General features: G+C 39.8%; 1 protein-coding gene across 1 annotated transcript in view; it reads left to right on the plus strand.

Moving 5' to 3' along the window:
* TOX (thymocyte selection associated high mobility group box) overlaps positions 1–12,914 on the plus strand; it is a 294,840-nt gene that overhangs the window by 258,857 nt on the left and 23,069 nt on the right. The window contains exon 5 of the mRNA XM_036829797.1: positions 2,315–2,545. Within this exon, the coding sequence (XP_036685692.1) occupies positions 2,315–2,545 (231 nt within the window). The remainder of the gene's footprint in view (positions 1–2,314; positions 2,546–12,914) is intronic.

The following is a 12,914-nucleotide window of genomic DNA, read 5'->3' on the forward strand; positions in this document are numbered from 1 at the left end:
GCGTGGTCCTTGGCGACCTTACTGAAAGCTAAGCAGTGGGGAGGTACAGTGAGTTGCCAAAGCTGCCTGCAGCCAGTACAACCACGTGGAGGAGTCTGGCTGTTAAGAGAAGAAAGATCGGCTCTGTGTAGCCTTGGGGCAAAGAGAAAGTTTGCTTGTTTGTCTGTTACGTGTCTGAAGTAGTTAAACGGCAGTTGGAGGAGTAGAGCTAAGGGGTGACTGAGACCAGTGTCTACTGCTCCTAGACTTTCTGATTTAATCAGTATAGAGCTGAAGCCTGGACATGAGGGTATTATTTAAGTTTCCCAGGTGATTCTAACATTCAACCATTGAGAATGACCATTCTAGGTCATATTTGCCTACATGTTTAGCTTAGAGCCGTTACACCCGTTTGCCCAGTATCACCTCAGCCCAGTCCCAGCATCCTTGTCCTTTGGCAGATTTACCTGAGGACCAGTCATTTGACAGGATCACCTCAAACCCATCCTGGGGAAGTGATCTTCTAGTGTTAATCTACGTTAGCTTGTCAGCTCGGTTCAGAGCATCCTGTCCCCATGGGGTTGTTCAGTCTGCTTCAGTAGACAGTTTCAAAATGATAATCTTTTAAATAACTTTCTCACTAAAGCCAAAGCCAAAGAATTCACTTAGTTTTTTTTCCTGTCTCTGTTTGGTTCCCAAGGCATATCTTTTAAACCAAGACCATATGGCATCACAAATTAGTGTTAAGGTCATTTCTTTCCATTCATTCCGTAAAAAGTTACTACTATGTCATAATTAACCTCTGAATATCATTTTAAAGTTTTAAACATATTTTTATATATATCATCTCAGTAATCACAAAATGGCACTGCAACTGGTTTGCAGTAGAGGAAATGGAGGCCCAGAGAAATTATGTCACTTGCCAAGATTTCACAGCTAAAAATAGTAAAGGAGGACATGAGTGTGGATCCTCTGATGTCACATCCACTGGCCTCTCAGGAGATCATGCTTCATCTGCAATGGTGGCAGTTACTTTACACAAATTACTCTGCCTGGCAATTCGTCTGAATAAGATACATATTACATTGTTTGCCAAGAAGAAAAAAGCAACAACAGTCATAATAAGAGAAGGTGAGGGTGCAGAACCTCCCTGATAATGGTGACTTCATCAGGAGACAGTGTACGGGGGCCTTTGTGCTGGTGGGATAGGCGTGTGGAAAGAGGATTCCTTACGAGACAACACTACTTGATACTCATGTAGATTCATATAATTTTAGAACTAGAAAGAAATTGTAGCCCAAATCTCTCATTCTATAGAGGTGGATGAAGTGACATCGCATATAATTAGTATCAAAGTTCAAATGCAGATGTCTTAAATATCAATACATTGTGGGGTTTTTTTCCCACTTGCATCATAATAACAATTCAGATTATCCAAATATTCATACTCAAGGAAAAATGGGAGAAAATGGAAACTATCCTTAAACTGAATATTAAAGCTGTTCTAGAAATGTCTAGATTTGAGAATCTAGTTTACAGAGATGCACTCTCCAATATGGTAGCCACTAGCCACATGTAGCTATTTCAATTTAAAGCAATTAAAATTATATAAAATTTAAAATTTTGTTTCTTATTCCTGCTAGCTGCATTTCATATACTCATTAGTTACATGTAGCTAGTGGCTACCCTATTGAATAGTGCAGATTTTAGAACTTTACCCCCATTGCAGAAAGTTCTGTTGGACATCACTGATCTAGGGTCTAGATTATGCCATTCTCCAAGCCATGAGCATTGCTAGGCTTTCCCAGCAGCATTCCGTAGACCTAAGGGCACCACCAAAAGCCATTCAGCTTTCTTCATTGGACATGTTGCCCACTATTGTTTAAAAATCATAACTAGGAGGAAAAGGATAAACTCCCCAGAAGAAAACCGGTTAGATTGTTCATACAATAGGGAACACGAGGTTTCTACACGAGGAACTTGCTGCTGTCATAGCCATGATGCTACTCCTCATTCAGCTTCCTGAATGAGAAAAAGAAAGAGTTGAGAGAGTTAAGGTATAATATGTAACAGTACAATAGTATTACAAAGAGAGTCAATAATATTATTGTAAAGCTATGTAAATTAGGCTGGAAAAGGATGAATAGGAAAATTACATGAAATAAGTTTTACTTGAAAAACAGTAGCAACAACAAAACCAAGTGTCCCTTAGAAACGTCTGTGTTTGCGTGATGTGTATGGGTGAGTATATCTATGTAAGTCTCAAGGGAGAGCAATATGATCTGTCCTCAAATTTTCTTAGTTCTTCTATAATTCAGATTTTGTTTTATTTCAGGTCAATGGTGGAGAGAAGCGACCTGCCTCTGACATGGGGAAAAAACCAAAAACCCCCAAAAAGAAGAAGAAGAAGGACCCTAATGAGCCCCAGAAACCTGTGTCTGCTTATGCGTTATTCTTTCGTGATACTCAGGCTGCCATCAAGGGCCAAAATCCAAACGCTACCTTTGGTGAAGTCTCTAAAATCGTGGCTTCAATGTGGGATGGTTTAGGAGAAGAGCAAAAACAGGTAAGAAAAGATGCGAAATGGAGTGAATCAACATGATTTGAGAAAGTGTATGCATTCTAAAGAAATGGCTTCTAAGGATGTTGGGTGAATTCTTCAGATACTAGAACTGAGGCTGAGAATGTGCTCCATCAGAACCAGACTTCAGGGGACTTGGACATAATTTTATACTCCTTTATTGCTCTGTTATAAATAACATGTTAGTTCCTTTGTTTCAAAGTTTATATAGTGCAGTTACTTTTGGAAGGACTTTTACGCTTCCCAGCCAGGATTACCTCATTCCTTAATGTTGCCAATGCGATCATAAAGACAGAAAAAATACTAAAAGTATTTTGAGAACTGTCCACACCTCTCTTCAGCACTTACTCTTTTGTCATCAAAACCCTCTTTGCTCTTTGCTAAATGAACCTCAAATTTAAGGGTTTCTACCCTTATCCATTCCCTAAAGACCATCAGAGTATGTTATTCAATCCCACTTGTACTATATTTCTAGCTTGTATTAAATGGGCCCAGATGCCTGGTTATTTTCTTCTTCTCTTGTGGATTGCCGTGGTGTGATTGAGGACCACACTGTTGGGGGTGGAGGACCGTGAGACACTTTGTATCTCAGCCATAGGGCGAGTAGCCCAGAATGTCTTAAGGAGGGTGGGAACTGTGGAGAGAAAGAGTTCAGTATGCAGACGTAGCCCACTTCAACAAAGAAGCAATATTGATCCCAAATTTCTAAACCAGGGACTAGATTGCCATTGTCACCATCTAGAACTTCATGGTCACGAAGGAAAAATTAGACAAGCATTATCATTAAAGTTCAGTCACTGAAACGATTAAGTAGTTGCAGCTTTAGCTGCTGCAGAATACTTTACGGCATTAATGATGGGTTAGTCTCATTGGATTCTTGACGGGGACTTTTCACCTCTCCTCTTCAGGTCCAGGGAAGTATGTAAGAAACAGAACATCTCAAACCTATGTACATCTATAAGAAGTATATATTGTAATATCTGTCAACGCCTATCATGTATATCATGTTTTATACTTTGAAGAACACTTTTACATGATTTATCTCATTTGTTCTGCTCAATACTCGTAGATGCTTTTTTTTTTGGTGTACATTGAACATTTATTACAACTAATTGGCGATGTGATAAGACAGTGCTCACGTGGCCTGAACATTGGTCACAATCACAACAAAGCTTAATCCAGCCCAGCAGATACAAATGAAAGTGTAAACTGTGAAGACATGTTTAGATACGTAGAAGTATGTATAAAAGTGACATTGAAACAACTGTATATCCTTAAAAAATATAGAGACCCCTAGTGCCGTTTTACCTCATTCAGCTCACGCTTTCGTATGAGAGGTGGTATCTGTTTTTATATGTATGACTTCCAGTAACTAGGCAGTGCCACAGGAGGGACGGAAGCTGCCCTAAAGCTTGCTGCACTTCTCAGTGGAGGGAAGCAATAGGGGAGTAAAATAAATTTGGCTGTAATAAGCACCCTGGAAGAAATATTCGTGCTTTAAACAATGACTTATGCAACACTTTGTGAAGAGAGTAAAACATTTTCCGTAAGATGCTGTTATTAAGAATCCCAGGTAAGTCAACATTTCCATTTTATTTGGGGAGGCATCAAAAACAATCCAACTAAGTGACTAAACGATAATGACAACAAGAAACTTATCTCAGGAGTTGAATGTTCCTTGGCCTTAAAAATAACGTGCTTACTATTATGAAACAGCTGATCTCTGTTCCTCGTCCCAGGTCTGGAATGGCTAAGAAATAATTTCTAGTGTAAAACAGCATCATTCCATTAGTCTTTTGTGTATTCCCTTTGTTTTAAGGTGTTTAGTTTCTAATAAGGGTCTTTGGTATACATTTGTTTTTTTTCTAAAGTTTCAACACAATGAAATTTTCGTTCACTTGATATGTGACATGTCAATTCCCTTTATTTGCGTATATACTGAAATGCACTAGTCTTTGGTTTCATAAAACCAGGTTTCACATAATTTAACTTTTTTGCCAAAGACAGTAATTAATAAATGTATATTGCCTGGTTGTGTCATATTCATAGATGCACATAATCAAGGTAATGATAATAATCTATTCAAGAGAAACAGACCTATAAGCTTTAAAATAGCCAGAAAAAGTACCTTTCTTTTCCTGCATTCATTCTAATTCATATTTAAGTCCCCTGTTATCACTTGATTAACCAAAGTTCCCTTTAAAAAAAAATTGTGTAGGCCTGAATGAAGCAGCTTAGCAGAACAGTAATACTGACAAGACGTCATCTTACACCATTCGCTAACATGGACGTGAAGGCAGTGACCATCTACAGTGTGTGAAATGCCACAAGAAGTCATCAACAGGGGAGGAGAGTTATGTCAGTCCAGTTTCTTCAAGAACACTACGTGGGGTTTCAGCTTCCTCCTGCAGTAGATCAGCCTGCTCAGCTGCTTTAAGGACATTCTTCTTGGATGTTTCCTGAACTTCTCCTCCCAAAAGAAACTCATCCAAAATAAAATAAGCCTTCTCAAAATGAAAGATGGTATCAAGTTCACACACACTGCCAAAATACTTGTCAAGTAATTCCACATAATGATGAATTATTTCCAGGGTAATTAGTTCCTTGTCCTGATCCTCAGTAGCACGGCAGAAATACAGACTGGCCTGTCTCGGGAACTGCTCTTCTACCTGCTGAGCCCACAGCAGAGGTCTTCCTTCCTCATAGATACTTCTATCTGAAGTTTGCAGATTATGAAATGGGGCCAGATGGTTAAATTCAGTCACTTATTCCTTCAACAAATATTTGTTGCATGTTTACTATGTGCCCCAGGCACTGTTCTAGACACTGGGAGTAGAGCAGAGAATAAGACAGAGTCCCATTCTGTTGATTGACTTGTCTAAAATTCCACACTGTGACTAGAACTTATCACTAGAACCTATCATTCAACTTAACAATTTTTTTCTAACCAATTCATGAAATCAATTATAGTTGTAATGGTAAAACCAGTTGCTAAGGAAACATAGAACCTCCTCCCCCAGTTCTCTCCAACCCCCCTGTACTGTAAGCCAAAGCTGTCCTTTACAGTCTGAAATCTCTACACACTTTCTTACGTCCTTTTCAAGATTGCCAGCCCCAGGGAAGGGCTTCATAGGAAAGCACAGGTCTACCATGTGGAGCTCTGCTACAAGAGTCATCTCTGAGGATGGAAAACACACCACGGAAACGTTCTCCTTGGCATTCGATTAAAATACTCATCTCACAATTAAGAGGGTGGTTGACGTTGTATTTTATGATTCCATTGAAAACCTACTATAGTTGTTTGAGGATTTCAGAGCTGGTTTCTATCCTAACTCAGATGAGTTTGCTCTCACACTCCCAAAGCTGAGGTGTGGTTCCCCCCTGATGCTGGACACTCATGATGGAATTGTAGAGGGGCTCGTTCCTCCACTCACTACAGCTTCACGGATTGAGGAACTGAGTGCACGTCCACCAGGAATCCCAACCCCATCCCTGTGCCTGCTCCACCCATGATCCAAGCACCAAGACATACCTCTCTCTCTGCTTTGACAACCCCTGTGTGTATTCTTGGATAGGGACAAGGCCTCAATACTGTAAGCTCTTTCCAGTATACTTGTGATGACAAAACATTTTCCTCATTCTCTTTTATTTCCAATTTAATAACTAACTTGTAATGAGTCTGTCTTTGGGTTCTCTCTCTCTCTCTCTCTCTCTCTCTCTCTCTCTCTTTTTTTAACATTTTGGCTGTACCTCATGGTATGTAGGATCTTAGTTCCCCGACCAGGATCGAACCCGCCCCCTGTGTGGTGGAAGCGTGAAGTCTTAACCACTGGACCGCCAGGGGAGTCGCTGGGTTCTCTCTTAATGGAAATAGTTGGGGGTTTTTTCAAGAATTTGTTTTATAAATAAAGGATGAAATTATATAATAGCTGACCCTATTTAACTCATTGGGTATTATAAAGCAATTTCATAATCAAAATGCAGTTGTTTTAAAAAGTTATGCTAAGATTGCTTAGGAAAATATACTAATAGAAATAACTATCTTTGTCTCTTCTAGAAAAGTTAATATTTTAACATTTGAGCACCATTTTCAAAACAAGGTATTGGGAGCAGTTTGAGTCACTCGAAAATGGTTTGTCCCCATGCCTTATGTTCCTTTGACTCGACAGGGGTTCAGCATAGCTTATCCTTTTCTCTTAGAAGATGATCTTGCTTAATAAAGATAGTGAAACTGCAGAGTATGCCAAAAAGGATGGTTTATGACACATATAGGGTGCAAGTCCATCCCAGGGACAAGCAGAGAGAGGGTCCAATGAATGAAATCAGACGCCACGCTTACAAAAGGGAGCATATTGCATCTGACGGGGCTGCTGGGACACCACGTGGCAGCCGCTGTCTAGCAGTTTGCAGGAATGGCCAGGGAAGCGTGCATGCCCACCTGGGACGCACGTTTGGGCATCAAGAGAATGTCAGCAAAATATCCTAAAGTGTTAGCATGGTGTGTTACCACCTGTTCTTTCCCTTTATGTTGACTCATTGTGCCAACATAACATAATATCTCTATTTCAAGCTTAAATTAATTGTATTTTACTCTCATTTAATATTCAAATTGGGGAGCACATGCTATGTATTTTTAAAGGAATGTTGCTGAAGCCGATTAGAGGCAGACCATTAAACTTCAAAATTTAGGACAAATGTGCATGTTTCAGAACAGCCCCACGTGATGCTGTTGGCATTGTGTAGGCAGCTGGTTCAAGTAGAAGGCTGGGATTTCATGCGCCACGATTGTTCAAAAATCCCGTTGTCGTAATAGCCCCCAATTATGAACAGCTACAAATATAAACACGAACTGGAGAAAATGGACAAAATTATTGATGACTTACTAGGGGCTCAGAAAATTACAACACTTAAGGAAAAACAGCTATTAGTGAGATTACAATCGAAGGTTTTCTTGCCAGCCAGAGGGAACAGGACTAATAGGGCTGCTGTATGTTTGTGTCACATGCTTCCTCATTGTGGAGTTTAGGCGGGGCTAAGAAGCCATGCAGATGGACAGATCTTTATTTTCAGAAGCCATGATAAGGGAGAAACTATATGTACTTTGGTTTCTATGAAGAATCTCTCAAAGAAGAAAAATCAGAAGGAAGCTGAAAGAAGTGCTAAAAATCCTCCAGGAACACAAAACCTCCCATATGAATCATTCCTACCAAAGCCACTGAACAAACTTCACATGTCAGAGATCTCTCCATTTTAATACTTTGGAAGATGGTGCTGAATCTGGAATGGGAGCAGGATTGTGTCTGGGATTCCAACTGGAGGTTTTAAACGCTAATGAATCCTAAGACAATAGACAGCCCGGTTCAGAGCCATACTAAGTTGTTTAAAAAAGGCACCAGATGGAGAGAGGGAAATAAAACATAAGCGTCGCTGTGATGTTGGTCTTTGCTACTTATCTTTCACTGACTGGAACCTACAGAGAAAGAAAAATAATAACAAGATCACGCCCTTTGTATTAGACTCCTTGGAGTTTCAGCAACCCTCAGCATCTTTTTTTATGAAGGTCCAGCTAGATTTCCTGTCTCTCCCCGTTACTTCTGAATTCTGTGATTCTGGTCGTCTAAGTCTGGGATCTGAGTTCACGGTTAACGGAGAGCAAATCAAACCCCACTAAATTAAAGAGTCCGTCCAGCTTTGAAGCAGAAGAGATTGGTCCAAAGAGCTGTGAAGTGTTCTTGGGTCCTTTTTAGCCATGGAAAGTCAGTTCTTAAGTGGGAAAGGAAAGTCACCTTAAATCAGAACCAGATGTAAATTACTAAGTGAACCTTAAGTTCCTAATTGGAGACACAGTTGGGCTGTAATACATTTAGCAAATTACAAACAAAATGTTCTTGTTTACATTACATTAAATGGCTTTAGAGCTTCAGCCAAAGAGCTAAATAAACATGCTGTTAGGCTAAAAATGGAGTGGAAGGCCTGTTCAGAGTTTGGTGTGTTCAGGAGAAACCACAGCCCACGGTGCCCAGAGAGCCTATTTTTGTAAATGCTAGCTAGCCCTGTTGTGGGAGCAGAGAGTGGATTTACCTCGAGATCCAGAGCCTAATGAGCAGATATCACTTGCAGGGAAACTGTTTGAATATTGTAACATATGCCTTCTTTCAGGATGCATAATTCATATCCAAGGATATTAGCCATAGCAGTTCAGCTCAATAGCAACACCTCATTATTTTATCCCTCAGTATTTATTCCTATGTTTGACGCCTTATGAAATTACTGTTAATGTGTTTATATAAGGGCAGATCTGACACAAGTGGGAAGAATGTAATTTCCTGCTCATTCTTTCCTGCTGCTGTGTCCTCTTCCCCTGGTAGAAGTGGCAAGTGTAAATAGTTAATTTGCTTCAATTATGAGCCTGTCCTGCTAAATTAGAAGCAGCAGGGATATGAAGAGCCAGAATTATACTTATGAGGCAGCTGACAAATCCTCTGAGCCCACGGAATCAAATCATTTACTCCTCACTGGTGCTCAAACACCCACTACAGATATGCTGCCGGGGTTTTTTCCCCCGCCCCATATCGTATGATAAAATGTGGATTTTATGTCAACAGCACTGCAGGTTAACTAAAATCCTATTGCACTGTCACATTCACGCATGTGTTTATCTCGGCCAGTTCCTTATAAACACTATGCATTTTCCCCAATTTTTTTAAACTAGGAGTAAAGGATATATAAAATAATTGTTCATTTAAAAACTGTAGAATGTAAGAAAAGTTTATATTTGTAAAAACTTAAAACAGCAGTTAGAAATATTACATGCCATGGTGCACATATTTCACCTCTAAAACACAGGTAAGTATAAATACATATAATCATTGGTACATAAATGGGATTATGGCATGCCTTCACAGGTGTAAATACAGGTAGAAATATTCCACGCTCACACACAGAGGGAGCAGACATCCCACTTGAAAGGTTCCATGACATCAGCAGGGAGAGAATTTGAATATAATGCTCAAGTCTGCTGTGCTTTATGTATTATTGGTAAACGTGTTTGGGGTGGGCGGGCTGTCTGTCTGTAGACCAAATCTCCTACTCCTATTGATGCCCACTCTAATTTAGAAGCTGCGATTCGGTACTTTACCATGAACACCCATGCCCGTGCTGACTCATGGGAGGAGAAACCTGAGACTAGGGATTATACACTGGATCACAGGTATTTCCTGAGCACCTACTATGTACCAAGCTCTGCCCTGCCTGCTGGGGCTTCTGCTGTAGACAAAAAGATGACGGGCCCTGCAGTTGGGGGTCTAAGAGAGGCATCAAGGGGAGATCTCATGCAGCCAGGAGGAGCCCTTGCATGAACAAAGATGCAAAGATGGATCTTAGATACCAGATCAATTTGATATATATATATATATGTATAATATATATATGTGGGAGGGGGTTGTCTGCATTTCTTGTGTGCCTGACACAAAAGATGCACACAATAGAGGCATATTTTTAATGCCTCTTTTTGGTTCTGTAGCTTCAGTTCCTCACACCATGAAGGCACATAATAGATACTCAATATATTGTTAAGCATAATCGAATGACATTGTACTTGCCCCGGTCATCCTCATTTAATGAATCTACAGATATATTTTGCAGCCATCTTTTCGGATGAGGAGCTTGCTTCTGTCTGATCGCTGCCATTCCAAAAACAAGTCACACCATTTCTGTGTAGACTCTTTGTATGCGTTGGATGGATCCCAAAAAGAATCGATAGGAAGAGTTTTGACACATTGTATAATATTTTCAATGCTCTGAATACTACTTTATAAAGTTCTCTGAGTTCTGGAATGCTTAAGAAAATGCTGAGCAAGTTACACAAATGGAAATTTAACTGCGTTTAAGGACTAAGTTCTGTATAAAACACAGAGGCACTTGCTCTAACTGTCCTAAATAATAACAGCATTCAAAGACGCTGCAGACATTAATTTCTCAAGTACTGGGTATGACAGGCAATTGTGATTAAATTATTATTTCTTATATGACTGTATTTCTAAGCATTTTCTATAAATATGAACTTATACTGGGGGAAAAAAAAACTGCACTTGAAGTTAACGAAAAAGAAAAGCGCCTTTTAGTTTTATAGTGTTTGAATAAAATCCAGAATTGGAAGAATTATGTTTTTTCTTATTATTACTGTAAAGAGTTGAAATAAACTACAACTAGAGATTAACTAAGGGCCAGAGCCAAAAAAAGAGGGAAGGAAGAAGGAACTAAATGGTGTTTGTAAGATTTTACTTTTCTGTATAAGTTAGATGGATTGTTTGGGGAGGAGCAGAAAGTGGAAAAAGCAAAATGACAGGTTGTATTAGAATATTTTCTGTTTGTGTGCATCATATTCACTGACACTGAACTGCTGGTTTTAATTAGAGATTATTAGCCTATAAGACATATATATTACACGTGCTGGAACGCAGAGCATTTAAAAAATGATTCACAGGGCTTCCCTGGTGGCGCAGTGGTTGAGAATCTGCCTGCCAATGCAGGGGACACGGGTTCGAGCCCTGGTCTGGGAAGATCCCACATGCCGCGGAGCAACTAGGCCCGTGAGCCACAATTGCTGAGCCTGCGCGCCTGGAGCCTGTGCTCCGCAACAAGAGAGGCCGCGATAGTGAGAGGCCCGCGCACCGCGATGAAGAGTGGCCCCCGCTTGCCGCAACTGGAGAGAGCCCTGGCACAGAAACGAAGACCCAACACAGCCATAAATAAATTAAATAAATAAATAAATAAATAAAAAATTTAAAAAAAAAAAAAAAAAAAAAATGATTCACAGAATCACTAGATTACATGAACAGAATTTGGATTCTCTAGAATTGCTATTTGATGTATGTTTTAATTTAGCCATTATATATGTTTCAGTTTAACCACTGAGATGTGATCCTTAGATAGGATATGGTAGCTTTCTTAGAATAACAAACCACAGCAAAATAACTAAGCTAGGACAGGATGAATTCAAAAGTGTTTGGATGAGCTGGGGAAAATGATGAGTGATGTATTATGATTTTTAAGTCCTCATCTGGCCACCTTTGCACTTTATTTCAAACAGCTGTAGACCATTTGGAAGCCATTTTGCAGTTCAACTGAGTACTAATATTTACTGTGTGAATCACATTTCTTTAAAATATTTGTCTTTCCCTGAGAGAGAGAGACCGTTTCTTTCCCAAACTTAACTTTGCTATAAATCAGATCTATCCTCCTAGATTAGAAGGTTTGATCGTTGCAGTGGGCTGTTCATTGCCAAACGCAGTCAGCGTCGTGTTTGGTTCCTGCAGGCGGAAGACTTTCTCCATCCGTAAATAGAGCTTTGAAACGTTTTTGAGGAACTTTTTACTGATGATTTTTAAATATCTGTTCTGAAGTAGGAATTTAAGTATGTGGAATTCTTACATGTTTTTTTATCATTCACGCATACATTTGAGGTCTTTCGTCAGACATTTCCATCAAATATAGAATTCAGAAAGCATCCTTGTGCAATTTTAGAAGGTAGCATCATAGGGACAAACAGGGTGAATAACATGTGAGCCATTAGCTAGTTCTCAAAGGTGGAGGTTCAAAATTACTATCGGGGAAACCACCTCAGATTTTAATTCTGATCTAGGGTACCCCCCCCCCCTTTAAACACAATTACAGAAATATACCTCCTGAAATTACCACCGTTTGAATCCTCCCTCTGAACAACTGCATCTATTCAGGAAGGAGCAGACCCATCAATCCGTGTAATGTGACTTGATGAGTTTACCCTTTTCTAAAGCGGTATTTAGGCGCTTGTACGGTGATCTCACATAGCCAATCATCAGTAGCCAATAGGGAGCCATTTGGAGGAAACGGCACTCTGAATGCTAGTCAGGTATCCCGTAACAACATCGATCTCCCAGTGAAACCAGGGGGCACACATTCAGCCTAAAACACATTGAGTTGCCACCTTTCTCCCATGGTTGTTAATCAACAAATTTCAGGGAAGTTAACACCTTGTGGGACGTTAACCCCTGGGAGCCCCACCATAGTAACACCGTTGCCGTTTCAATAGAAACCAAATGCAAGAAAGATGATAGATGTTACAATCTGGCCATCTGGCAACACCATCTTATCTGTGCTACTTAGAAAATGATGCTTTGGGCAATGCTATGGACCCAAGTGTGTAATATTTGCCTTTGGAAGCTAAATGAACCCTAGTTAGCTGCCCAGGGGGTCACTTAGAGTAGCATATGAATAAAAAACATGATAGAAATGCTTCTAGTATACAAAAGCGTACTACCATCAAAGATATTTTTGCTAAATATTTGCTTCAAAGTCCTGAATAGGATTTCTG

The sequence above is a fragment of the Balaenoptera musculus genome, chromosome 17 (genome assembly GCF_009873245.2).
Source record: "Balaenoptera musculus isolate JJ_BM4_2016_0621 chromosome 17, mBalMus1.pri.v3, whole genome shotgun sequence".
Classification (NCBI taxonomy): Eukaryota; Metazoa; Chordata; class Mammalia; order Artiodactyla; family Balaenopteridae; genus Balaenoptera; species Balaenoptera musculus.